The sequence below is a fragment of the Hyaena hyaena genome, unplaced genomic scaffold (assembly GCF_003009895.1).
Source record: "Hyaena hyaena isolate Hyena2069 unplaced genomic scaffold, ASM300989v1 scaffold_90, whole genome shotgun sequence".
NCBI lineage: Eukaryota > Metazoa > Chordata > Mammalia > Carnivora > Hyaenidae > Hyaena > Hyaena hyaena.
Window position 1 is genome coordinate 30,989 of NW_024080722.1, and position 26,993 is coordinate 57,981.

The 26,993-nt window shown below is 42.0% G+C and overlaps 2 protein-coding genes across 5 annotated transcripts in view; one reads left to right on the forward strand and one right to left on the reverse strand.

Moving 5' to 3' along the window:
- MRRF (mitochondrial ribosome recycling factor) overlaps window positions 1–4,958 on the reverse strand; it is a 23,362-nt gene extending 18,404 nt beyond the window's left edge. The window contains exon 1 of the mRNA XM_039234653.1: window positions 4,743–4,958. Within this exon, the coding sequence (XP_039090584.1) occupies window positions 4,743–4,936 (194 nt within the window). The 5' untranslated portion in view covers window positions 4,937–4,958. The remainder of the gene's footprint in view (window positions 1–4,742) is intronic.
- On the forward strand, window positions 4,852–26,799 carry RBM18 (RNA binding motif protein 18). Of its 4 annotated transcripts, none has more exons than XM_039234654.1 (6): window positions 4,852–4,966; window positions 8,046–8,174; window positions 15,896–16,022; window positions 18,910–18,996; window positions 20,744–20,829; window positions 24,752–26,799. In XM_039234654.1, the coding sequence occupies exons 2-6, from the start codon at window positions 8,062–8,064 to the stop codon at window positions 24,909–24,911; spliced, it is 573 nt and encodes a 190-aa protein (XP_039090585.1). In that variant the 5' UTR covers window positions 4,852–4,966; window positions 8,046–8,061; the 3' UTR covers window positions 24,912–26,799. The 4 variants fall into 4 exon arrangements, with proteins under 4 accessions (XP_039090585.1, XP_039090586.1, XP_039090587.1 ...); XM_039234655.1 differs by having other exon boundaries at window positions 8,056–8,174; XM_039234656.1 differs by lacking the exon at window positions 4,852–4,966 and adding an exon at window positions 5,054–5,266.
- Window positions 26,800–26,993: the final 194 nt, after the last annotated feature.

Here is a 26,993-nt window from a genome sequence, read left to right on the forward strand (position 1 = left end):
TTAAATATATTACCTCCTCCCAACAGTCATACAAGGAAATACGATTATCCCCATATTACAGGAAGATATTGAAGCTCATGGAGATTTAAGTAACTTGCCCATAGTCTGTAGGACTCCAAATCACCAGGCTCTTTCCACTGTACCAAATGCCTCTTACAGTACACAGGGAACACAGAGTTAAGTAAATGTGCAGCAGCCTAAATCTTCAATGATGCTAATTAAACCCTTACGTGAGAAAAGGCAAAAAATCTTGATAAAGTTATAGTATAAAAAGGGAGGGCAGAGCACTGGAAGAGGACTTTAAATAAAAAAAAAATCATTTCAAAAGGCATAAAATGACTGGAAAATTCACACGACAGCATTTAATTAAAATTTTCTTTGGTTCCTTATGCACTGATTACCAATTAGAATGCACTTTACTTTAATGTGAGTCTGAAGCACAGTTGAGGTTTGAGGTCTTCCATGTTACAGAACTAAAGCTCTGGAAAATGCCACCCTCCTCTGTGTTAACACAAGTTATACATTATACTTCTAAGGTCTCCTACCATGAAAAGATGCTGGAGCCTACAGCTAGCTTCTGCCAGGAATCTGGCTATCACTCAGTTAAAACCAAGAGCAATTAGCATCAAATACCTGGAAGCTACTATCTTTGAAAATCAGTCCTACACCTCATTAAAAAGAAAAAGAATCCCATCCTAAAATGTTAATGCAGGGGCACCTGAGTGGTTCAATCGGTTAAGAGTCCAGCTTAGGCTCAGGTCATGATCTCACAGTTGGTGAGTTTGAGCCCTGCATCGAGCTCTGTGCTGACCACTCAGAGCCTGGAGTCTGCTTCATATTCTGTGTCTCCCTCTGTCTGCCCCTGCCCAGCTTGCATTCTTGTCTCTCGCGGTCTCAAAATTAAACAAACATTTTTTAAATTAAACAAATAAAATGTAAATGCAGCAGAACTGAAAAAAAGCATGTACTTTGCAGCCAGGAAGACTTGCGATCCAATCCCAGCTCCACCACTGACTAAACGTCCCTGAACATCTCTGCACCTTCCTTTCCTTAACTGCAAAATGGGGATCATTATAGTTTTTTCTTAGGGTTGGAAAGAATAAATGAGTTTATGCAGGTAAGATAATTGGCACAGTGCCCAGCTGAGAGCAAGAGACCCCCAAAAGAGCATCTGTTGATAGCTATCACCTTTCCTTTCAAAAAGACTTCTATGCAAGGGTCAGACACGATAAAGAATCGTGCATGTCTTTACTAATGTACAAGATAGCCTAGTCAGTCAGATCTGGATGTAAATTTCAACTTTGGGCAATTTACTGCACCTGTCTGGGCATCCCTTTCTTCATCTGCAAAATGAGAAAAATAATCCCGATCTTGAGATAGTAAATGCATGTAAAACATCTGGCACAGTGCCAGGAATGCAGTACCCATTTAATAAATGCTAGCTACCATTATTATTATTTTCTTAAAAGAAAAGCAAATGAGTGAAACAAAGGCAAATAATTTCTCCTGATGGAGTTGGTTTCTTTCTCCTGCTGGAATGTTTAATAGCAAGGGATGCTAGATGTCAGTGACTAGCGCATGAAGTCAGTAAAAGCAAATCTGGATTTTAAAGGTATCTTTCCTCTTCCTTAATTATCAATAGCTACTATTAATTGAAGTCAGGCCTGGGCTGCTTGCTTTACCTGTGTCTGATCCTCCCAATAATGCCACAAAGAAAATAATCTCCATTTTACAGATGTAGAAACTGATGCTCAAAGAGACTGTCACTGTCCAAGGGCACGGAACTAATAGCTCTGCCCTATTTTGGCAAAATGGTTCATAAAATTTGGCTCTAAGTGAGGTTTCTAAATCTAGATTTTTCTAATATAGCCAATGCCTTACCCACACTTATATCCAAATATGGCTGTATAATAATGTGTTTTTTTGTCTTTTTGTTTTTTTAATCTACAGCATCTCAATCTGGCTGTTCCGTTTAAGACAGGTTTCCTGGTGTTCCTGTTGCAGGTCATAATACCAATCCACAAAGCAACAGGAAATCAAAATGGGTTAGAAATAAACAACCTTTGACAGAAAATGCAGCACCCAAAAGCAGACCCAGTACATGTGAACCGGAAGACAACTCTATAAATAAACCACATTGCTGAAATGTTTTAGGCGTAGATTTTAATTGCACAGAAGTCAGGAAATTTCAAAGTGGAAGTCAATAAAGGCAGTCCCTCGGGCCCTTTTACCTTAAGGACATGCATATTAACAGTTCAGCATGGAAGAGTTAAAGTTGAGGAAAGGGACTGTCACAGGAGCCCAGGTATTGACCAGCAAAATTAACCTAAACTCTGAAAAACATGTGAGGAAATATCTGGGCTTTGGACACAGTCTTGAACTGGAATCCCACACTTAGGGGCTCTGTGACCTTGCATAGATCATTTTGCCTCTCTGAGCTACAGTTTCCATCCCATTTTTACTGTGGTGATATTAATGAGTCTTTAAAAAGATAATTACAACACTAATAAAGAAACAACTGCTAACACAGAGATACAGCTATGTGCCAGAAATAATTCTAAGTGCTGTACTGCATACATTAAGTCATTTGAGCCTCATGACATCACTATGAAATAAGTACTATTAGCATACCCATTCTATGGATGAAGAAACAAAGGTACAGATAACTAATTTGCCCAAGATTAGATTTCAGGCCATCGAGCTCCAGAGTCCGTACTCTTAACCAGTACACTGTATACTATTACATATGTGAAACACTCAGAGCAATTACTCACGTTATTATTGAAAACTGTTGAAGTATTTTTTAAAACTACTTGAGGCATATATTGTTTTTCCAAAGTTAAGGTTCTCAAAACTTGTCTTTGTCTGTTTTCCATAGAAGGTGCATTTTAATTTTGGAAAGAACTAGATAAGGGACCCAAAGTTCTAGCTTATCCATTTTCCCAGCAACTTCTCACAATCTAGCTGTTATTAGCTTATAATATGTACATTTTTATAAACATGGATGTGGGTCCTCACTGTACATAAAATGACTTCACATATATTATCTGATGACCAGATTCATAATTAACACCCACATTTTACAAATAAGCAAAATGATTTTTCATTTCCTTGAATATTCCTCCTGCTCCTGGGTCTTCAAACATAATACTGAAGTTGAATCTACTTGGAATGATCTTCCCCCACCTCTTTAATGAACCACTTCTCATTTTTCTTTCAGATTTCAGCTTAAGCATCACTTTCTCAGAGGATGCCTTTCTTGGCTCTCTCCTCCAGTCCAACTAGGTCAAATGTCCTGTAGCCCACTTTCACTAACACCCTATACTTTTTCGTGGCCCTTAAACTGTATCAGCTAATATCTGTGAAGTTATTTGGTCACTGCCTACATCCCTCCCTGAGACTATAAACCACTATGAGGACAGATCTATGTATGGTTCTATTGTTCACTGCTGTACATCCAGTGTAGCACAGTCCCTGAATACCGAAGACACTGAACATGAGTGATGAATACATGAATTAAAGTCCAGAGAAATTAAGTCCTTGCCCAAGGTCACAATTATGGTGCAAGATCTGGAATCTAAGCCTCAGACTGAAGGTGCTGGGCTCTACTTCCTAATAGTGCATCGATCATCTTTTGGTTTGCCAGATTTTTCACATAGAGATAGTAGGGTATGCTCCCTAAATTCAGAACCATGTACAGGTATTTGTAGAAATTGACTATATAGTATCTGACTATCCACAGTATCATGACTATAGTATAGAACCATGTCTCTGATGTAGCCGAAGGAGGATGACCCACTTTCAGAGGTAGAAAAAGAGCTTTTGCCTAAGAGCTAGAAGGTACAGATCCCAGTATTCCTATCCCTGCCAACAATCCTCTTTAGATTCATAACCACCTGTATTACAAACAGCTTTTGTGGCAGCTCTACGACTGACACCGTGACTTGTACCAAACCATTTCTCTGACCTAGACTGTGTTTCCTCAACTACAAAATGAAGGGTGAGTTCAGGTTTTCATTCCTCCCAACTATAAAGCTCTCCAAGATTCTGGAAAATGCAATAGAGTGTAGTGAAAGGAAAAAGGCACCAAACTTAGAGAAGACCTGGGAAAGAGTCCTGGTTCTAGCACTTCATAGATTTGTGACCTCAGGTCAAACTCTCTGGACCTCAATCACCTCGGTGAAATGTAGATGACAATACTCTTTGTCAGGGTTACCAGGAAGATCGAATGAGGTAAGGGCTGCAGAAATACTTTGTAACTAGAGAACAGCTATTGAAACGACAACAGTTTGCTGAGGAAAGACACAGAGTAATGGTTAAAAGTGGAGGCTTTGTAATTTCAGCTCCATCCCTTACTAGCCACACGACCCTGATAAAGTTATTTTTCTGAGCTTCCATTTTTTCATCATGGGGGTTAATAATACCTACCCCCACGGGATTGTTCTGAACACTAAATGTTCCTGCCAGATAGTGGGCTACAAAGAAGCAGCAGCTATTGCGTAACCTCCCTCCTCTCTGCATCCACGAAGTTCGTAGCTGAGGGGACGAGCCCCGCCCCCACCCCACGAAACTCTCTCGGAAGCGACAGGTCCCGCCCCCAGCCTTAAAGGTCAAGCCGGACTCCAATGGAACCGGTCATGGGACGGCGATCAGACTCCCTAAGGTCCCCCAGAGATCCTTGAGTGGAGGTCTTTGGCACCCGGATTCAGCGCGCGCCTCGAGGCCGTGCAGAGGCCACTCACCAGCTATCGCCCAGGCTACTAGGAAAAGACCCACGCGACCGCAGGGACGGCGGCGGCGCGGGCGCCATGACGTCACGGGGCGGCGCGGCGGCGCAGGCGTAGCGCGTCACCGACGGCCTGGTAGCCGGTGGCGTTGAGGTGGATGCGTCTGGAGGGCCGTCGGGCCGTGGAGTCGGGACCTGCTTCTGGGGCATGAGCCGAGGGGACGACGCCGAGGCCACGAGGTGAGTCCGGCCGCGAGGCGCCCTTGCACCTGAACCCCGGCCCCGCGAGGGGCTCATAGAGGAGGCCGCCCTACCCAAGACGGCTTCTCAGGCCCCGCCCCGGATTGTCCCGCCGCTGGCCCGGAAATAACAATCCGGGGAATGAGCCATCGCATCTGGGAATTCGCGGCCAGGAATCGGGAGCCGGGGTTCCAGGCTTGACCCTGCTGTTACCGTTGGCTTTAGGAACAAGTGTCTTCGCTTCTCTGGACCTTATTCTCCGTATGATTATGATTATTCCTGTCTTCTAGGCGGTTGCAGGTCAGCTGCGAGGATAGATGGAACAGCGTTTTTGTGAACTCTGTTAATCGAGGGGGTTGTCGCCATTGCAGACCTAAAAGATTTTGGTAGTCGCATGCCATCTTGATCTCATTACACTTTTACGAAAGGCCCTGTGCTGAAATGTCACAGACACTCTTGATTTAAACCTCTCAGCGACCCATGAGTTAGGGATAATAGTGTCCATTCTAGAAAGGAAGAAGAAAATGAGGCTCCAAGTGGCGCCTCATTCATTCATTCAGTTAATATTGAACACCAAGCAGTGTACTAAATGCTGTGAATGGAACTATGATCAGAATAGATAGGCAGGGCCCTCCAGGAGCTCACATTCTAGTGAGGGAAACACAAGATAGAATAGTAAATAACGTTGAATGAGCGTTATACGGAAAGAAAAGGTGGCTATGACAGAGACTAACGAGCTCTACTCTTAGGAAGAGCTTTTCTGAAAAGGCACTTTAAGTCACACAATAACCGGGTGCAAAAGCCAGTATTTGAATACAGATCTTTCAGCCACATATCCCTCACTCTTGCCACTAAAATATGCTACCCTCTTGTCATATTAAGTAGTAGTTGGTATTGCTGTTTTCAGACATGAGAAAATCCAATGATTTCAAGATCCAATGAGAGGGGGGTCCAATGATTGAAGCTTCATTGCAAATGCCTTTTTTAGAGAGGCCTTCCCTCTCCACTAATTCTGAAGCAGGTCAATCCCAGTTGCCATGTCAGAACACCTTGCTTAATTGGGTTTGCAACTCTGCGGCTAATTTATACCTTGTTTATTTATCTTGTTTTTGTACTGCCTCGCCCCTTTTCCAAACATAGCATTCCAAGTGCAGAGGCCTTATTTGTTCACTGCTCTGTCCTGGACAATGCCTAGAAATAGAGGCTCAGTTTTTCTTTCGGGGATGAATGAATGAATGATCTGTAGGAAAATAGGAAGGGGGCGCCTGGGTGGCTTAGTCGGTTAAGCGTCCAACTTTCGCTTAGGTCATGATCTCGCGGTTCGTGGGTTCGAGCCCCGCGTCGGGCTCTGTGCTGACTGCCAGCTCAGAGCCTGGAGCCTGTTTCAGTCTGTGACTCCATCTCTCTCTGACCCTCCCTTGCTCACGCTGTCTCTCTCTTCTCTCCTAGAAATAAATAAAACATTAAAAAATATATTTAAAAAAAAGGAAAATAGGAAGAAAGGAAAGCAGGGAGAAGACACAATGTTTCTCCTGGTCTGTTTCTACTCCTGGGATTCTGTGTGTTTTTCATGTTTCTCTGTCTCCAGAGGGAAGAGCAGGAACTACCAGCTTATTAATTTCTCTGTTTTCAGCACATAGCACTGGGTTTAGCAGTTAGCAGTCGCTTGTCATGCACAGTTGGACAGATTGAACACGTGCGTGCGAAAGGTAGAAGAATACCCTCGTGTGTCGGGCTAGATAAATGTGTTTAGCAGTTACCTCAGGGCCCGCTGTGTACCGGACTTCATGGGCTTTGCTGAGATGAGTAAGAGGTAGTGGCAGTGGTCAATATATGTCACCTGATATTTTTCGGACAGTTCCTGCAAGAACTACTCTCTGAGGCACATCTGGTTACAGAGTACACAACATGTTTCCTAGAGCAAGGAGTTCGAAGTCTGGCACAGCCTGCCATCTTCCCAACCCTTTTTTCTTGCTCTACCACACGATAACACTTGTTAAGAGCTCTGTTTTACATCTGTCGTCTCATTTTTTGGTCCTCTCAGCAACCTTCAGTTACAAGCAGGGCAAGGTGTAGTATGTAGAAATGAGGAAACACTCTTAGAAAGAAGTGACTTCCAATGGAAAGGCCAGAATTTGAAACCAGGTCTTCTGGCACCCGTGTTTTTTTCTTTTGCCACTACTGTCTCCATCATCACCCTCATCCTCCTCCTTTGATTGTGAGATGAGTCATTTCTGGATCGAAGACTAGTAATAATTTAAGCTAACGTTCGTTGACAACTCCTTAGGTGCCATACGAGGTTCTTAATGCTTTGGGTGTGTTAACTCAGTGAATCTGCTTGCACAAGGTTATGCAGCTAGTAAATGGACCTGGAATGATTAAGGAGGAAGTTGGTCTCTTCCAAAATATTAAACACGATACTAGCGAACGTTTATTGATTGCTTCCTGTTGTTAGATGCAGTGTTTAATGATTTTTCATGCGTTATCTTTACTCTTCACAACAGCCCTGTAAGATAAAAACTGTTATTTCCAGTCATAGTATATGTGAAGGAACAGAAGCCTAGAATGTTCTGCAGTTCACCAAGTGACACAACCTGCTTTCAAACCCAGTGCTAACTCCTGTATCTACGGCTTTAAATTTCCTGTCTTGCCTTTTCCATGAAGAGATGTATAGCTGCTCTTTCCCACCCATCTCCCTCAGTGCCATTAAGACTTTCTTTCTGGTGGTTTCCAAGACTTATTTTGGGTGACAGTTTTTGAACTGGAGTATCATGTAGTAATAAAGACTTTGGCCTTCTGCCCCATCGGCCTCTGGCTTCAAAAGAGGAAAACTTTAGTCTCTGCACACAGAACCACACCCCTTTCCCCTTAAATGGAAGCTCTTGCGTGCTCTGGCTGCCAGAGGAGCTGTCCCAAGGGAACTGGTGCTGGGGCCCTGGTTGTGGAATTACTGAGGTCTTTGAAGAACTGCCCGGGGCTTGCCCTCCTTGCATAAATGTTTGTTGAATTGAACTTGAAGTCTCATGTTTACACAATGTCGCTCCTCTCCTGCCTGAATGAATGCTCACGTTTTCTTTAGTCTTTCATAGAGATTGATGGAAGCGGAAATCAAAACTCTTCCCCTGGAGAACGCATCCATCCTTTCAGAGGGTTCCCTGCAGGAAGGGCACCGGTTATGGATTGGCAACCTGGACCCCAAGATCACAGAGTGAGTCTGAGTCGTCTTAATCTGTTACCTACAGAACTGGGATGTTTGCAGTGGTGGTGTTCAGGAGAATTTTCAAGAGATGTAGGATATATTTTCGCCCTTTTATTTATGCTTTAATTATATTTGAAGGGTACTTGTTTTGGTTATGAACCTGTTATGTTGACATTATTCTTATATTTGGACTGTTCTGCAAGAACACAGACTTGGGTATTCTTTAAAGCATATACCTCTTTTTTCCTACTTGCCAACAATTTTTTTTTTTCCCCTGATTTGAATCCCTGTACCCAGTGACTACAGGACATTGTTTTCTAGAATCAGCCCATGGCATGCTTTTATTCTCAAAATGAGGGGACTAGCAGAAGTGTCAGTACCTTCACAAACAGGCGGAGGCTACCACTTGACGATAATTCATGTTAACCAGCCATTAAACCATAGAAGGTCAGAGCTGGAAGGCATCTTAGAAATCGCTGTCAGCCCCTTTGGTTTTCATTCATTGACTAAATGATATGGTGCCTAATGTGTATCAAGTGCCACACTAACCAGTATTCAAACTTTTTAAATCTGAGGAACCTTGTCTTAAAGTAATCAGAACCTATTTATAAAATAAAAGCTGAGAGCTGTGCTGACTAAGTGGGGGAGAGGCCCACCCAAAGCCCTCTGGCAACACCTACGCTTTCTTTGGCAGTCAGTTCTAGGACTCCACGTCCTGGCCCCATGGAGCACGCCTGAAAACCTCTGATATGATGCAGTGCTCTTATTCTACAGTAGAGGAAACTGAGGCCTGAGACACAGAAGTGCCTTGCCCAGGGTAACAGAACGACTTAAATTGTCCTGACTCCCCACTCTTCCCATCGTGGCCATGATGGTGGAAAGTAATTTCTTAGCAGAGAGAATTAAGAGATTTTTCCTTTCCCCCAGTTGTTCAGTTGGTACAGGGCTGTGGTTGGTGGCAGGATGGTAAGGAGTGAATAGATCAGCTATATGGGATCAGTGCTTAAAGCAGGCGTGGAGTGTGCCATCAGTCATAAAAGCTGCTCCCTTTGGAATAGTGGTAAAGGCAAGGCGAGAGCAGACCAGAGAACCTGCTTATTTGAGTCTAGGATGAGAGGAGGTGTCTGTAGGATTGGGACTGGGAGAGAAGAGAGGCATGTGAACTAATGGATCAGGATGGAAACAAAAAGTTTAGTTCTTCTGCTGAAGTTCAGATCATCTAAACGTAGTTAACTTTCGGTTCCTCTAAGAATTATGCCATTTAAGATATGTTGTCCCCATATTATGTTACTTTGGTCCCTGAGGCCCTGGAATATGGACTGCGTATTTACTTTGGTTCCCTTTATGACTTATGGCTTTGAGGATGAATGTGCGTATCAGCCCCGCCTCTCAGCTGTGTGTGTTGATCAGGGAAACTGTTTCCATCATCTAAAAGCCAAGCTGTGAGGGGATGCTCCCAGGAGTGGTTTCCATTCCCACCTCTGCTTGTCTGAATGGAAATCTGCAACATGGAAACATCGTTCATTGTTTTGGCTGCGATTCATTGCAATGAGACTCCTGCTCTAATTGTGTCCTGCTGCTTGATAGGAAGGTTGAAATGGGCATCTACCACCTCAGAAATTAGAAATTAGAGGATATCAATGTTTTGTTCAGCTAGAGCATTAACAGGAACATTGAATCAAAACTTTCCCACTGGTATCTCTGCCCCTTTTATGTCAGGCCAGAGGTGGACATCGTGGACTGAACTGCAGATCAGGGCTTTGCAGGGCCTACCTGTGGCTTCCCCACTTCTGTGTCACCTGCTATTGCTTTTACTGTTTTTCTTCTATAGATTCCTTATCTTAAAACATTTTCTCTGCCAAACAGACTGATTTATTAAATAGTAATAAATTTATTTTTTTAAATATAACTGTCAATCGTAGCTGTGGTTAGTATGAAATGCTGAGTGTTATCTCATTGAATTTACTTAATTACAGCAAAGAAACCTAACACGTCAGTAAGGTAGGTCTTATGGAAATGTGTGATTTCCTTCCTAGTCTTTGAGTTACATAAACTTCTGGATCCTGTTCCTCTCAAGGTGGGTAATGATGGGCCTTTGTGAATTATCAAACTCCAGTCATTTCCAGACATTGTAGGATTGCATGTTATAACTTTATGTGACTATGGGCGCCTGGCTTGTAGTCCAATCTCAAAAAGTATTTGAATCCAGATCTTCAAGCTTCTAATGACTCATGGGGCACCTGGGTGGCTCAGTCAGCTGAGTGTCCAACTCCATCTTGGCTCAGATAACCATCTCACAGTTTGAGATTGAGCCCACGCCAGGCTCTGTGCTGACAGTAGGGAGCCTGCTTAGGATTCTCTCTCTTCCTCTCTCTCTCTCTCTCTCTCTCTCTCTCTCTCTGCCTCTCTGCCCATCCCCCACAACTTGCACCTGTGCTCTCTCTCAAGGGGAAAAAAAAACTAATAAAAAATAAAAAAGGAAAAAAATAAACTTCTAATGACTCTTTAGAGAAGTTTGCAGAGGGTTTTCCAGTTTTCATAATTAAACCCCACCCACAAATTGTTGCTGCTGCCTGCTCTTTCCCCCTTCCCCCTTCAGCGTGTTCTTGTCTGTTTCCTGTACTTCCCCTGCTCTTTACCGTCCCTCTTCCTGATCTCTTTATAAACTAATCTGAATGCCCCTCATATACAAATGGTCTCTCACCTCTTGTTAGAAGACAGTTTATAGTGTATATTTACTGTCATGAATGGTTATAAGGATATGTAAAACAGAGACAGTTTAAAAAAGTAGACTTTCCACTCAATTTTCCCGTTTATTTTGTAATTAATTCGAGTCATCTTATGTGTATGTGCTTGTTAGTTATCCATCTGAGTCCTGCTCAGGTTACACGGGATGCCCATCAATTTCCTCTCAGAGGAATATGCATTGCTAACTGACTGTCTAGGACTCTGATATCTTGCTTCATGTTGGTTTGGATTCAGTATTCTGTGGTTGCAGTACTTACATTTCATGGCTATGCGAGCTGCCAGGGATATCTATAGGACTAAATAGGTCATAGAGATTTAGATTTAAGGGAATGATGACGTATTATGATTTGTGGAGGTAGCAGGTTCCATACCCATGTTCTTTCTACTCTATTCTGATTCCTCCCAACTACACTACACCTCATATTTCTCATCTACAAAGTGAGAATGTTCAACTTATGATGAGAACATTTCTTCTGGCTCTAACGTATTAGTTTCTCTTATTTATGCTCATAACAACCTTGTGAGGCAAGGGAAACAGTTAATATTGTCCGTGTTTTACAGGACAGGAAGAGTTAAGTGAGTTAACTCAGTATACTGAAATAGCCGTGGACTAATTCCCCATCACCTAGTGCTCTTTGTGTAGATATTCTAATAGTCCACTTAACTGAACAATGATAACCTAAAGTGTCCTGTTTTAAATTTTAAAATATAAGGACTTTTTTAAGATTGTGGGATCCAGTCTCATCCCAGGGTAAACAGTACCTCCAAATGTCATTGTTAGTGCCTGAAACAGAGAAGCCAAAAAAGTTAATGTCCTTAGATAGTATCTATTTTCCACACTGTGGTTTCCTCTGAAAGGATTAATCCTGGCTTTCTTTTTCAAATATTAAATGTTTTATATAGAAAGTCAAAGGAATAGCCACTGCACAATTCATGAGAAGTATGAGAAGAAACAAAGCCGCGAAAATTGTACAAAAAGGAGTGTTCTAAGTGGAAGGTGTGAGCGAAAATAAGAAAGACTGTGGGAGCAGATTGTCAGGAGAACCTTTTTGATTAAAGGAAGGTGAATGCTAAGTGAGAATGAAAGAAGCAGTGAGATAGACAGTCCTATCAGATTCATGCAGGGTCTTTAAAATTTACTCAGGGGCGCCTGGATGGCTCAGTCGGTTAAGCGTCCGACTTCAGCTCAGATCATGATCTCACAGTTCGTGGGTTCGAGCCCCACATCGGGCTTTGTGCTGACAGCTAGCTCAGAGCCTGGAGCCTGCTTCGGATTCTGTATCTCTCTCTCCCTCTCTGACCCTCCCCAGCTCACACTGTCTCCCTCTCTCTCTCTCTCAGAAATAAATAAAACATTAAAAAATTTTTTTAATAAATAAATAAATAAAATTTACTCAGACAAGAAGTTTGAACTTGTAGAAGAGACTTACTAGGAGGTGTGAAGCAGGATGCTTACACCATGAAAGTGATGTTTTATTGGAGAAATGAGACATCAGTATGCAGAGTGGGTTGGAGGAGCAAAGACTGATGCAGAAGATAAGCTAGGAAAGACTGCCAGAAATTAGGCCAGTCGATCACGAAGGTAGAGTCCACGAACTTGGAAACTGGTAGGTGAGTCTAAGAGACGAAGGAAGGGGAACAGGAGTTGAAGATGACCCTGCTATTTCTTGCCTAAGAAATGGAGAATCCTGTCCACACTGACTGGTGGAATAGCTGGAAAGGGCATCAGTTTGTGGAGGGGAGGTCATTCTGGGTTATACTAAGTAAGCTTAAAAGTAGTGGAGAGCCATCCAGGTGGAAATGTGCTTCTGAGGTGGACTTTCAGAGAATGCAAGAGGGGAGTCCATGCATGAATGTGTGTTTTACCCTAAAGAAACCCTGTTTTTCTCAGCCCATTCTTATTTTTCCTTCATGATTCATGCTGCTTTTCTTTTAATGCCTTGGTATGCATGAGTCCGCCTTGGCTGTTTGCTACTTAAATTTGAAACACATTAGTACTATTTAATAACATAGAACATAAAGACCCAGCAAATAATAATTTCTATAAGTTTTAAAGAATTTTCTCTAAAACAAATTACCCATTTAAAACAGTCTTAAATATCATTTCATTGGCTTCCCATTGTCTACAGCATCAAATTAAAATTCCCTCACCAAGAACACCAGCGTCCTTCAGTCTGTTCCCTGCCTGCCTTTCAGCTCATCTCTTAACTGCCCAATGCAGCTCTCTTCCAGTGAAGCAGTTTCCCTTTCACCTTCATTTCTTCGCACTGTGATTGATACTCAGTAACCACCATGTTCCCTGCAGGATTGGGCCTCTTCATCTGTGTGCTCATGCACATATATCTATGTGCAAGTATCATAGCGTTTTGCAATTTTTTTGATTGCATATTTCTGTCTTCTAACCAGAATGTGAGGTCCTTGAAAGGCAAGGACCTGGTTGTATTCATCTGAATGGTTCAAGTGCCTACTACAGTCTTTGACAAGGAGTAGGTGTCTAGGTGTCTATTTTAACATTTGTGTAGACTAATTACTTCTGTGCCATTAGGCAGGAAGGCCATTTTCAAGACCATTATGGAAAACACTAAGTTGCAGAAACATGTTGGGACTGGTGTACTAGCTCCTGAAGGCTGCAGGGCCACACGTTTCATGAAGTGAAGCGAGGCTCTGAGTCCTGAGCCCTCCCGTACTTCAGCAGCATGTGAAAGTGCTTGCAGATGTGAAAGCAAGCCTCTTCGGGCTTTTTTTCACTATCAGAGCTCACAGTCCCCATCTCCAGGAAGCAAAATAGTAAACATTTCATTCCTTTTGTTTCGGTGTTCCGATAATTTCAAGAAATTATCAAACAAGGAAAGAAATCCTGGAGAAGTTGAAAGACACAGACCTAAGCAGATGTTCCTGGAATCTTAAGGTCGCGCTTCTCGGGCAGAATGTATTTGTTAGCTTTTCAAAGAGTAATCTGTTGGCTTTTTTTTTTCTGAGTAAATTAAAATTCATTTCCTAGGAAATGCCGATCGCCTTACCTTCCTGCTTTTAAGCAGAATAGAACTGATGAAAAGATGACCTGCCCACAGTAGCCCTTAGATTGTCTTTTAGAAAAAAGGGTTTGACCCATCATTCACAGCAACTGGCACAGTGTTGAGATTTGAATCATTATACTACGTGGAAGATGCAGCTGTGAGTTAAAGATCCAGAGGACAGGCACCTGGCTGGCTCATTTGGTGGACTGTGAGACTCTTGATCTTGGGGTTGCGAGTTTGAGCCCTTCACCGGGCATAGAGATTACTTAAAAATATATAAACTATATTAAAAAAAAAAAAAAAAAGACCCAGGTTCTTCCAGCCCATATCTATCTGCGCATTTGAGAGGCTCACCCTTGCTGTACGCCTACTCAAAAATCAAAACCAGGAATCTGCACTTGAGATGTCTCCCTTTCCCCTGGAGAATCCATGCCTACATCCTCACTAGCAACTGAGGTCTCCTGAGAGGAGCTGAGAATTTGGAAACTAGGGGGTTACAATTGCTTTCCCTTTCAAAACAGGTCTAACGACCAGATTAATGGCCACAGTATGCCTTGGGATCCTTGCATCCTGCCCCAGTGCAAGACCTGTATTATGTCTTTCTTGCTCCACTGTGTCAGGCACCTGATCCAGGATAATGGGCTTGCTTGTTGATGTACATTAGTATCAAATTTAGTATATAGAGTTTATGATCCCCTTCATATCTTTCTGCCTCCCAAAGGAGATTGTTACTCAAGAATAAAATCTTGATGATTTTCTCCTAGAAAATAATGTGAATATCAATGCGGCTGTAACAACAGCTCCACTGACTCCCTGTGGGGTAGAATTCCCAGTAATAACAGATTTAGCATGTGGGCTGATACCTTTTTAGTATCACAGGGACAGCATTGTTTAGAGAAAGCCTTGACTCCATTTGAATAGTGTGGAGGATGCCAGGAGGAAGGCCAAAGGAAAAGGAAACGGGAGAGCTGTTGGTTTGTCTCACCCTTACATCAGATGACAGGAAGTCGGAATTGAGATTGGCCACAGCAACCTGTTAAGGCCACATCTGTTTGAATAACTTAAAAGCTCTATAGAAGCCAAATAAGTGTTAGAGAAAGGAATCCAAGAAGAGGATGAGGGGCACAATGGCAAGCAAGAGCTTGGGGTGAGCCTCGTACCAGGAAAAAAGTCTTCCTGGGCCATCAGTATTCTTGAACTGACCATGCTCCAAAGTATAAACTGTCTGAAAGCAACTGAGGTTGATGAGTTCCCCACAGCTGGGTGATTTATAGGACTGGCCAGGTTCCCCTGCCCTGTATGAGACCAGCCTCAATCACATTGTGGTTCCACATTGTCCCTAACATTCAGTCACATCAGGGATTGACACTCTCAGGCACTTCATGGAAGTGCCGCTAGCTGTGGTTTGGTTTTTGGCAGAATTTCTCACGAGTGCAATTCGGGGCTAATGATTAATTATGAAATCTATTACAGAAGTCTTCCAAAGTTGTTTTCTGGTTTGTGTGAATGTGTGTTACTTTATTTATTTTTGAGATAGGGGAGGCTTCGGCTTTTGGAGTGTGGGTATGTGTTCCTGATGGAGTTGTAGTTATTCACAAATACTAGTTCACTGCCAAGAGATTAAAAATAAATAGATCGACACTATTTTTGAGCTTTTCTCCAAAAGAAAAACAAATGGTGCTTGTGGGCCAGACAGCTGTTTGTTAGGTGTGGTTTTTTTGTTTGGTATGTTTGTGCTGGACAGACGCTTAGCCATGACAATTCTCGTTCCCATTCCAAATAGAGGCAAACAAGTCTGTTTGCCAAATAAACTAACGCAGCAGTTTGGGAGAAGGCAGCGGGGTGGGGGTGGGGGGGGCGAGATTTTTATCCCCAGGGTAAATTATCTCCTGCTTTTATCTCCCCCTTCGGCCAGAGTGGGCATCCAAATTCCCGGTGTGCTCATGGGCTGTCCTTTCTCCACAGATACCACCTCCTCAAGCTCCTCCAGAAGTTTGGCACAGTGAAGCAGTTTGACTTCCTCTTCCACAAGTCCGGAGCTTTGGAGGGGCAGCCTCGAGGGTACTGTTTTGTCAACTTCGAAACTAAGCAGGTGATGACACCTCGCCCCTTGCACGGGCTTCCCGTACTCTCCTCCTTACTTAGGCCTCTCTCCTGAGCACTAGAGCCGTGGTGCCTTGTGGGCAGGAGCTGTGTCAGACTCACCCCTGTGTGCCTCACCCTGAGTCCTCGGTAAACGAATGAGTGAACAGCTTTCAAAACCGACTCTCCCCAGGCTCGCGGTCTAAGGCGGCTGACCTACTTTTCTGACCAGATGCTTTGGGTGCCCACATTAAGCACATGGACATCCTCCTCCCTGCTCTGGTTTGTTTGTTCCTTTAGTGGCAGGCCAACAAAGCCTCCTTTTCTTTCAATAGTTTTGCCCCGTGGTGCAGAAGCCCTCCCTGTGTGTGGTGAGCCACCCACAAACTCTTTTATTTTGATTTCTTAAAAATGTACCCTTCTTCTGAGTGTCGCAGAACAAATGTGAACAGATCTGAATATATATGGAGGAAGAGAGCATTCAGCTTCAACCATAATATACACGTGTATCTTCTTGCGGTAAAATTGTATCCTTTAAGTGAACACGGCTTGATAAAGAAATTGAATTTGGATGTTATTAAATATAGAGATACTGGCTAGTATTCTCTATAACTTTAGTAGTCATATGGAAGGCCATTGCCTGGTTATTGTTTCAGTAATATTGTATTTGAATGTGTTTCTTGGTATAAAAGTAGTGTGTATTAATTATAGATGAAAATATAGATTAAATGACTTCCCTTATCAGCCCAGTTTTGCAGTCTCTTCTTTCTTTACATTCACACATGCATATGTACCTATAGAGCTTAGAGCACCCAAATCAGGTCATATTGTCCTGTTTACCACTCAAAGTCTATTAAAAATTTTCTGTCCTCTACCACATATCCAGAAAACATTCCGTATCATGATGCTGTGGTTTCACCAGTGTGGCTATTTATATGTAAAAAATCACTGATGTAGATCTTAATTGTGTATACATTTTGTTATATGTAACTCAACACCATTTTTGACAACCACACAATATTTCATCATAGGACTATCTGGTAAGTTATTTGACTAAATCCCTAATTATTAGCTGTTTAGGTTGTCCCCAGTGATTCACAGGTGTAAGCAGTCTGCTAGGCAATAGCTTCATAACTCTTACTATTTTCACGTTCACTGTATCCACAGAAATTGAATGGTGTCAACAAAGGCCATACATATTTTTTCTTGATAGGACTGCCACTTGCCTTCAAGCAAGGTTGTATCTGTACGTTCTGAGACTGTATGAGAGTGTCATTTGTCCTGATCAGTGCTGGGAATGCTTTCCATTTCCTCTAACTTTTGCAAATGAGATAGGAACTAAGTGATACATTGGTATTCTAAATGAGGGAAGTGAAAAAATGCTGTGTATGGTTAGCATTTTTAAATACCTTATTCTTCCTTAATGATAGAGCGTGATGAGCTTTCTTACAGACAGTTAAAATCTGTGGTCACAATGGGGATAGATGTTGATTTTAAAACACTGGACTACGAGTCACAAAGCCTCGCTTCTGTTGCTGGCTCTTTTATCTATGAACTTTGGGCAAGCCTCTTGACCCCTTTTGGCCTCAGTTTTCATTTTAAAATGGGGATTAAAAATACTCTCCTTAGCTTATAGGGAGTTGAGACAATAGATGAAGGCACATAGGAAAATATAGTTGGCGTTTAATAATATTGTTGAGTACATGAACCTTGAAATGACGTACAAAGGTAAGAAATTTTTTTAAAAGCATGTATCCTCTTGCTGGCATCTTACTACTGCTGATGTTGGAGAATTAATAGAGAATGCCGTGTGAATTCTAATTCACTAGATGAAACTTCAAAGAAGAATAAAATGTCTCTTTTCTGTCTCTCTGACTGGCAAGCGAGGGTGTAGAGACTGTCCAATGGCTGACACATAGTGAGCACTCAGGTATCTGTTGAATGCCATGCTGGCAAGCTCTGCAGGAACAAGGGAATCCCCAGTGACACCAGACTGGGATGTCTGGTGGTGTTACACTGCAGTCTCAGATCCACTCCTCTCGTTCCTGCTCCTGTTCCTTAAGGGCTTCTTTACCCCCTGGTAGACATGGGCTACATTTGGCTGAATGCCTCGTGGATACAAATGGAGCAAAGAAGGTTTGGCAGGATGGAAAAGTACGACCAGGCTTCCCGGGAATGTCCTAGAGTGACTCTTAATTCAGCTTCAGGAATTCCTTTTAACCTTGTTGCTCCTGTATCTGATGGGGAAAGGGTCAGGGAAGTTTTGGCTCTAAAAACCAGGTGCACAGATTGGCTCACACAAACACCTTGCTCACAGGCTCTTTGACTCACTCCTGCTTTTTCCGGCCTAGTTTCCTTCACTCCCATATCCTTTGAAGCCATTACTGTTTCTCACTTTGGATCCAAGGAGTCTAAGCCCTAGTCTGAGGTATAGTTCCAGTAGATTTCTTAGCACAGTAGGTCCTGACAGACAGAAGTGTATAGAAAGGAATCCCCTAATAAGAACAATTCGCTCACAGTGGTTGAGTGCTTACCACGTGCTCCACGCTTTCTTTACATGCACTCTTTGACTCCTCACAACAACCAGTGAGGAACAAGTAGTAGTATCCATATGTTATAGATGAAGAAGCTAATGTTCACAGAGATTAAGGGAGGGCCCTGCCAACTACTCCACTGCCAGTAAGTAACAGAGCCACGATTGGTGTTTTTGTTTGGCCAACTTTACAAAACTCACATCCCTTCTGTTATCATGCCTTTTTTTTTTTTTTTTTTTTAAATTGTAAATCCTTTGCCAGTTGTTTATCAGAAGCAGTCTGGTTGGAATTGCAGCCATCAAACTGGTGAGGCCCTGTGAGGCACGTGAATTTTTGACTAACATCCCTCCCTTTCCCGGACAGGAAGCAGAACAAGCCATCCAGTGTCTCAATGGCAAGCTGGCTCTGTCTAAGAAGCTGGTGGTACGATGGGCACATGCTCAAGTCAAGGTAAGTCTGCGGGGCTAGAAAGACCATTCCAAGCTCTCCCTAAGTGAGTGTTCCAGAAGGCCGTTGTCCACTTACCCGTTCACATCCCAGCCTCTTCACATCTGGAGCAGGCACACTTCGGTCTCCTACTTGTATTTACCATGTGTGTTGCCAGATTTTTCTTTTGAGAAGCATCTCAGGAGGGATTAAGTTCCTTCATTGTTTCTCTCCACATACCCACAGATTCTGTTTTTGATTGATTTTTCCATGTGGCTGATGTGTATACTCAGACCTCTATCATGTTTTTGGTGGGGGTTGTTCTTTGGATGAAAAAATGCATTTATTTTTAAAATTAGTTGCTTTAGGCATTATTAGACTCCTTCCAGCCTCTCCATTCTGTGGAGAGTTTGAATATGTTTATTCTAAATGCTTGAGAAATGGGTAGTTTGAATGAGTGCTTAAAGCCCTGGCGTCTCATCACTCCAGAGAGTTTGAGAGTTATTTGTGGGACTTTGCAGGGTCTGAATTGTCTCCAAGGCCCAAGAAGTGGCAGATGGCCTCGTTCATCTTATAGTTGGTCTCTTGGGAAAATGCACTGGAAAAGATATGACCATTAAAAGAAAAAAAAAAAGAATGGCAGTCTGTGTTACCTGGCATGAAGGTGGCGAAGGATGTGGACCAGAGCAATCCCAAGAGTTTATTTGCATCCTTCGTGGCAGGTGTTGACAGACCTGCCTGTGAGAAGGTCTGTAGCAGTTAAAAGTGGAGCTTCAGTCTTTACCTATAGGAGCATGGCTTTTGATCCGAGGCCCCTACCCACCAAGCTTCTCAGTAAAGGGTCACAGAAATTAAACATTTGAGCTGGGTGTCCAGACTGAAAAACAGAGCTCAGACACTTTGGATCCTTCTGAGTATCTCAGGTAATCACAGAGCCTTCTCTGTTTCTAGGACACATTGCCTTAAACATAAAAACAACAAGGAGAATTACCAAATGCTTTTTTACTCAAGAGAAAATCAAGTCTCATTTGCCAGACTAGCTGTCATTTTCTCATTCTGTGTCTCATTGAAAAGACATGCAAGAGAAATGATCCTCTGTTCCTATCTTTCATTTAAGAAATTCTGTGCCTTGCGGTTCTCTTCTCCTACCAGTCTTTTTGACCAGAGGGCCTGATTGCTCTTTAATATTTAATTTACTTTTTACAAGAGCTATATTATTATCTGACATCAAATTAAACTACTCTTTTGCTATAGGATGTTTTTCATATCAGTGGCTAAAACCTGTTACTACTTTTCTTCTCCACTCAGGCCTGTTCAGGGATGAATGTTATGCTTGGTACTTTTAAACTCCTTTTTCTTGGGGCGCCTGGGTGACTCAGTCGGTTAAGCGCCCGACTTCGACTCAGGTCATGATCTCACAGTTTGTGGGTTCGAGCCCTGCGTCGGGCTCTGTGCTGACAGCTAGCTCAGAGCCTGGAGCCTGTCTTCGGATTCTGTGTCTCTCTGTCTCTCTGATCCTCCCCTGCTCGTGCTGTCTCTCTCTGTCTCTCAAAAAATAAATAAATAACAAAAACCAAAACTCCTTTTTCTAAATTTATAGCTTTTAGGCCAAAACCGTGTGGAGTTTTACATGGTTCTAAATGTAAAGCTGTCCTAAGATTGTCTAGAAATATGCCAGCGGTACACTGATGGGGTTGGAGTTTCTGAACTTAGGCACTACAGTAAAGGGCTGATTTTTGCTCAGCTGAAGTGATTTCCCTTTTTCTTTCAGAGATACGATCATAACAAGAATGATAAGATCCTTCCTATCAGTCTTGAGCCATCCTCCAGCACTGAGCCCACTCAGTCTAACCTCAGGTAAGATGGGGCTCTGTAGAAGGACGCAAAGCATTCAGGGGCATGAGCCACGTCTTCGTTCCAAGCCTTCATTTGTACTTTAGTGGATCTTTAGACTCTTGGTTTAGAATAGAACTGTCAACTTTTGACATACTGAGAGATGTGTTAGTTAATCTCCAGAATGCGTAATTGCCTCTCCTCCCATACCCCCAAGTTCATGTACTTACAGAATTCATTCATCCAAAACCCGTTGGATATACCTGTCATGGACCAGCCATTGCACCTGGCACTGGAATTCGCAGGCTCTTCAGACAGTCCTTACGCTGAAAACAAGCATTTTAACCAGGCCTGGAGTCTTGTTGGCTTTGTCATTATACATATCGTATGCTAATTCCACCCCAGCCGTGAATTCCCCTCTATAGAGTGTTATGTGCAGCTCGTTCATTCTCTGGGCCACTTCAGCAACTTATAGCAGTGTTGGTTCTAGTGTGCACAAACTGTCAGTTACTTCTGGGGAGTTAATTCAAAACAGAAGGAATAAAGAGTCGGGTGGAGAAAGGGGAAGTTAAGTGGATGGTTGAGCAGAAGTAGAGGGTTTTTGTTGTGTGGGTTTTTTTTCCCCTGCATTGTAGCCTAGGGAGAAATTTTAACAATAACAATAGCCAGGATTTATTGAGGTTACTGTAAAGCAGGCACTGTGCTGTACACTTCACATGCCATGTGTCACTTAATTATAAAAATGCCAGTAAGAATACTGGAACGCTCATTTTATTTCGGAGGAAACTGACACTTAGCAAGGTAAAGTATCTTGGTCAAGATCGCACAGGTAGCAAGTAACAGATTCCAGATTCAAAGCTAGGTCTACTGGACTTCAAAATTCAGTACAATTAGGGGCGCCTAGGTGGCTCAGTCAGTTAAGTGTCTGACTTCAGCTCAGCTCCTGATCTCACAGTTTGTGAGTTCGAGCCCCACATTGGGCTCTGTGCTGACGGCTGGGAGCCTGGAGCCTGCTTGGGATTCTGTGTCTTCTCCCCCCACATTCCTCCCTCACTCATGCTGTGTTTCTCTCAAAAATAAATAAACATTTTTTAAAAATACAGTAAAATTAATTTACAGTTACTAATTAATATCATTGCTTTATATATTTACAGTACCTAACATATTTAATATTTAATTTAATATTTGTTAAATTATATTTTCTATATTATAAATAACATTTAATAAAATATTTAATGTCACTGACAAATATTAAATATAATAGTTAACTTAATTGATATTTATTTCTTAATTTTGTCCTCTTTTACCATTTTGTGCTCCCAGAAATTTAAAAAAAAAAAAGTTAATGACTTTTGTAGGTTCACTGGGAACCATATCCATTATGCTGTTTTCTCCATAAAGTTTCAACCTCCATTATCACAAATTAGTTTTCATGGAGGTTTTCAAAAATCTAACTCCTGTTGAGAGACCACTGCATTAATGTCACTGCTCTCCCTGTTACAATGAATGTGTCTTTAATTTTATTTTTGGTGTTTGCATCTATATTAGACAGCCTAGTGGTTTCCATTTATTTTGTACTCCAGAGAACCCCAGCTTACACTTTCTATTAACATCTACACCTAATTAGAGAAGGTTGTATTTTGGTGACTCCTACAAGACAGAGAGCTGGCTATCCCATGAATGGAGAAGAGAAGGTGCTGGAATGCATCTTGGTAATACCTTCGTGTTCTTTTTTATCATAACCTAGGGTTTTAATTTTACATTGGCCACGTAAAATTAGGAGTATACAGGAGCAGATGTACAGTTTTTGAGGATTTCTGAAAGACCATTGTATACATCCTCTTCCGAGTTTTTCTGTCCCTGACTATAGATCATGACAGCATTGAGAATGGAGAGGAAACCAGGGGCCATAGAATACCCACTGCCTGAGTGCTTTGCATTCTGGTCCCGGGATGGCAGTGACCTCGATCAGAAAGGAATTCCTCCCAAAGTCTGCAGTGTCTTCTCACCCCTTCTCTCTGATACAGGGCTGCTTAGCTCCTAATCTAATGGAGAGGAAAGAGCAGGGGTTTTGATGATAACAAACTGGGCTTGAATCCTGGCTGTGCAGTCTGTTAGCTGTGTGAACCCTGGGCAAATTATTACCTCTCTGCATTTCTTTATCTATAAAATGTGGGTGTTCCCACAAGGACTAGAAACAGTGTAGGTAGACCCTGGGCACAGTGCCTGGCTCATTGTAAGCACTCCATAAATGAATGCATTTACAAACACATTTGTTAAAAAGAGATTTTGTAGGAATTCCAGGGTGTTTTTCCATTATTATTTAGTGATTCAAAAAATGGTACAATGTAGTAGTTAATAGCATGGGCTCTTGAATCCAAATTGTGTTCAAATCTCAACTCTACTGCTTACCAGCTAAGTAATATTCGGCAAGTTAACCTTTCTGTGCCTCAGTTTTTTCATCTGCAAAATGAGTATAACCCACCTTACAATGTTGTTTTCAATCCTACATGAATTATTTTTTCCAATATTTTTTTTACTGTGGTAAAAGACATAAAATAGCATTTACCATCTTAACCTTTTTTTTGTTTTTAATTCTATTTGGCCTGGTCTTGGTCCTTTTTTTTTTTTTGAGAGACAGAGAGAGAGGGAGAAAGAGAATCCCAGGCAGGCTCCATGCTATCGGCACAAAGCCCAATGTGGGGCTCACAAACCGTGAGATCATGACCTGAGCCAGAACCAAGCGTTGGACAACTAACTAACTGAGCCACCCAGGCGCCCCACCATCTCTACCATTTTAAGTGTACAGTTCGTGGTTCTAAATACATTTATAATGTTACAAGCATTACCACTATCCTTCTCCATAATTCTTTTCATCTTGTAGAACTGAAACTCTTTATCAAGTAATAACTTCCCATTCCCACCTCCCCCAAACCCCTGGCAACCACCATCCCACTTTCTGCCTCTGGTTTTGCTTAGTCTAAGTACCTTATGCAAGTGTAATCATACCGAATTGGTCTTTTTGTGACAGGCTTATTTCCCTGAGCGTAATGTCCTCGTGGTTCATCCATGTTGTGGCATTATTTCAGGATTCCCATCCTTTTAAAAGCTGAATACTATTCCAAAATGTGATCTAATACCACATTTTGTTTATTTATTCATACAAGATTCTGCTTTCAATTTTTAAAAAAATTTTTTTATGTTTATTATTGAGACAGAAACAGCATGAGTGGGGGAGGGGCAGAGAGAGAGAGAGGGAGACACAGAATCTGAAGAAGGCTCCAGGCTCTGAGCTGTTAGCACAGAGCCCAACACGGGGCTCAAACTCACAAACCATGAGATCATGACCTGTGCCGAAGCTGGACACTCAATCGACTGAGCCACCCAGGTGCCCCTAGACCCTGCTTTCAATTTCTACATGAATTATTTGACTGCTTACTATCTGCCAGGCACTACAGTGTCAAACAATGTGTGTGTGTCTGAAGATTAAATGTAGCCATATGCAGAGTACTCCTAACAGAGTGTGGGTGTTAGGAAAAATTTAATAGATGGTTCAGGTTTGATCCCTTTTTTTTTTTAATGTTTGTTTATTTATTTTCAGAGAGACACCACATGTGAGGGGAAGGGGCGGGGAGGGAGAATCCCATGCAGGTTCCACACTGTCAGCACAGAACCTGTTGCGCGGCTCGAACTCACAAACCACAAGATCATGCCTGACTTGTGCCGAAATCAAGAGTTGGACACTCAACCGACTGAGCCACCAGGGCCTCCCTGATCTTTCTTAAAATGTTATTTGTGTGTGTTTTTTATGAAATATTTGCATATTCGTATTTAAGTATCATGTTGCTTCTCTGATCTGCAAAAGAAGGCACAAGGAAGATGAAGTACATGAGTATTTTCAGAATGTACTCAGGCCCACTCTGATCCTCTGCTGTCCTTTTTCCAGTGTCACTGCTAAGATAAAAGCCATTGAAGCCAAGCTGAAAATGATGGCAGAAAATCCTGACGCAGAGTACCCAGCAGCGCCTGTTTATTCCTACTTTAAGCCTCCAGATAAAAAAAGGACTACTCCTTATTCTCGAACAGCTTGGAAATCTCGAAGATGATGGTTATGAATTATTGTAGCAGCAAAAGGAAACTGGTCTTCACACCTGAAATCCTCTGCCTTTGTACTTTGTAGATGTGAATGGTACTACCCAACAGAGCACAATCACTGTTAGAGTTTGGTAGCATAATGTTTTTGGATGTTCTCATGGATGTTTCTTCCCTGAAGTGTGTGTGGAATTGAGCATCGTCCAGAATAAATAGGATCGGATCCAAAATTGTGATTTGAACCGTAGGATGCTCTAGTTGGCTGTTGTGTTTGCATTTGTGACTCCAGAACCATTATATAGCATGCTAGAGAGAAAGGCAAACAAAAAATATGGTCTAAGTCAGGAAACTAAATTTATTAACATCGATCTTTTGTACAAAAAAAAAAAGTGGAGCATTTTTCTGTGCTCAGATGTCTTTACAATATAAAGAAAAAGTAAGAGAGAGGGAGGGAAGTGAGAGACTTTGAATCATGTTGAGAATTGTTGTTCCAGAATTTATTATGGAAATCCCTCCAACTAGACTAAAAAGAAAAGGTTCTTGGCAAAAGGGAGCTGATTCTTTGAGCAAAAGTTGTGGTCATCTGTTTCAGAATTATGGTTATTGTTTCAAAATCCCAGTTAGAAAAACATGGTGTATATCTTAAAATTGTTTGCGTCAACAGAACTGTAGAATCAAATCTAGCATTTTATACCACAGCGAAGTTCTGTTCAGAAATCCAACTTTTACTCTTGAGTGGTCATTTTTAAAAAATCTAAATAATTCTGCCTTCTATATACCAAATGTTGTTATGAACGTGGGACTTTTACAATTGCGCCTATTGCATGAGATTTTTTTTTTTTTAATAGCATGAGAATGTTCTGTTTGGAATTGTATCATGGTCAATCTAAATAGGAAAGCAAACTTTCTCTGAAAACCTAAACGTTGCTATATTGATCTCTGTCAAAGATACTGTTTATCAATAATCATGTAGGGGTCTAAGTAGGAGAAATTAAACTGACTTGTGCAGGGAGAGGAGGGGACACACCGTGGACGCAGGAAGTCCACGGAGCAGGCCCTGCTCTGGCACCAATATAGTAATGAGCTCATGCTTTGTGTCGTTCTTAAAGGCTGGAAAGACCGCATGACTTTAAAATGATTCTTCCTTTGTAAAACATACTGTCTGGCCCAGATAAGTTTTCCCAGTTTGAATATTTTAAATACAAGAACAGAAAGAGAGAAATAAACGAACAGATCTGAGAGTGTGTTTCTGTCAGTGATCTTGGTCCTTTTGGGGCCGGGTTGATGGGCTGTGGCGTTGGGCAGCGCCATTGCGTCTTTACCAGGTAAATTGTCTTAATCCCTAGTGATGACAGACGCTTTACGATCCTCGGCCCCAGCAAGAGGAAGCTTTCATCCTAGGACTTCAGGTCTTCCTGTGAGCATAGGTGAGTTCATGACACTGCACCCAAGTCTTGAGCATAGTGAGGTTTCAGAGTTCACAGAACCAGTCCAGAGAAAACTCTCATCCCCTTCCCCAAGGTAAATCTTTTTATCTTTAGATATCTTTAGTTATTAAGTACTTTCTGCATTTATTAGCTCTGTCTGTGATGCAACGAACTCTCCTTCCATTTGGGGGATAGTTCAGGGAGGTGAGAGCATCATCTCTCATTTTTCTGGTGACTTCTTAAGAGTATAGAATTCACCATTTTATCCTTAGGTCCTCACGGGGTTATGGTGGAGTAGGACTTACTTAACGCAAAATAGTCTTCTATTTTTAATAGGAACTTAGAAAATACTTAACTTTGAATTACCTAGAGTTGTTTCCTTTAGAAACCAGAGCTATTTATTTGTATTTAAAGCAATGTTCATTATTTGTACGGATTCTTAATTCCTCTGTGTGAATAAATGCAAGACAGTGTCTGTGTGGTTGTGTCTTCTCTTGTTTATTTTCTAGAATAAAGACTACAGTTTTCTGGTAGGTTTGTTTCCCCTCAGGACTTGGGGCAGGGGGTCCGGGCAGGGTGCTTTTTCTAAGTGCCTTCTCTCCAGAAGGCTCTGGCTAGAGGTGAACCTCAGAGACCATTCTCTCCACCCGTTATGCCTGCCTTCTTCTG

Bases quoted from the DNA above. Each gene is read 5' to 3' on its own strand.
- RBM18 (XM_039234654.1), top strand. From the start codon at position 8,062: ATGGAAGCGGAAATCAAAACTCTTCCCCTGGAGAACGCATCCATCCTT. The intron at 8,175-15,895 runs GTGAGTCTGAGT...CTTTCTCCACAG, and splicing joins CTGGACCCCAAGATCACAGA to ATACCACCTCCTCAAGCTCC. The intron at 18,997-20,743 runs GTAAGTCTGCGG...TTTTTCTTTCAG, and splicing joins GGGCACATGCTCAAGTCAAG to AGATACGATCATAACAAGAA.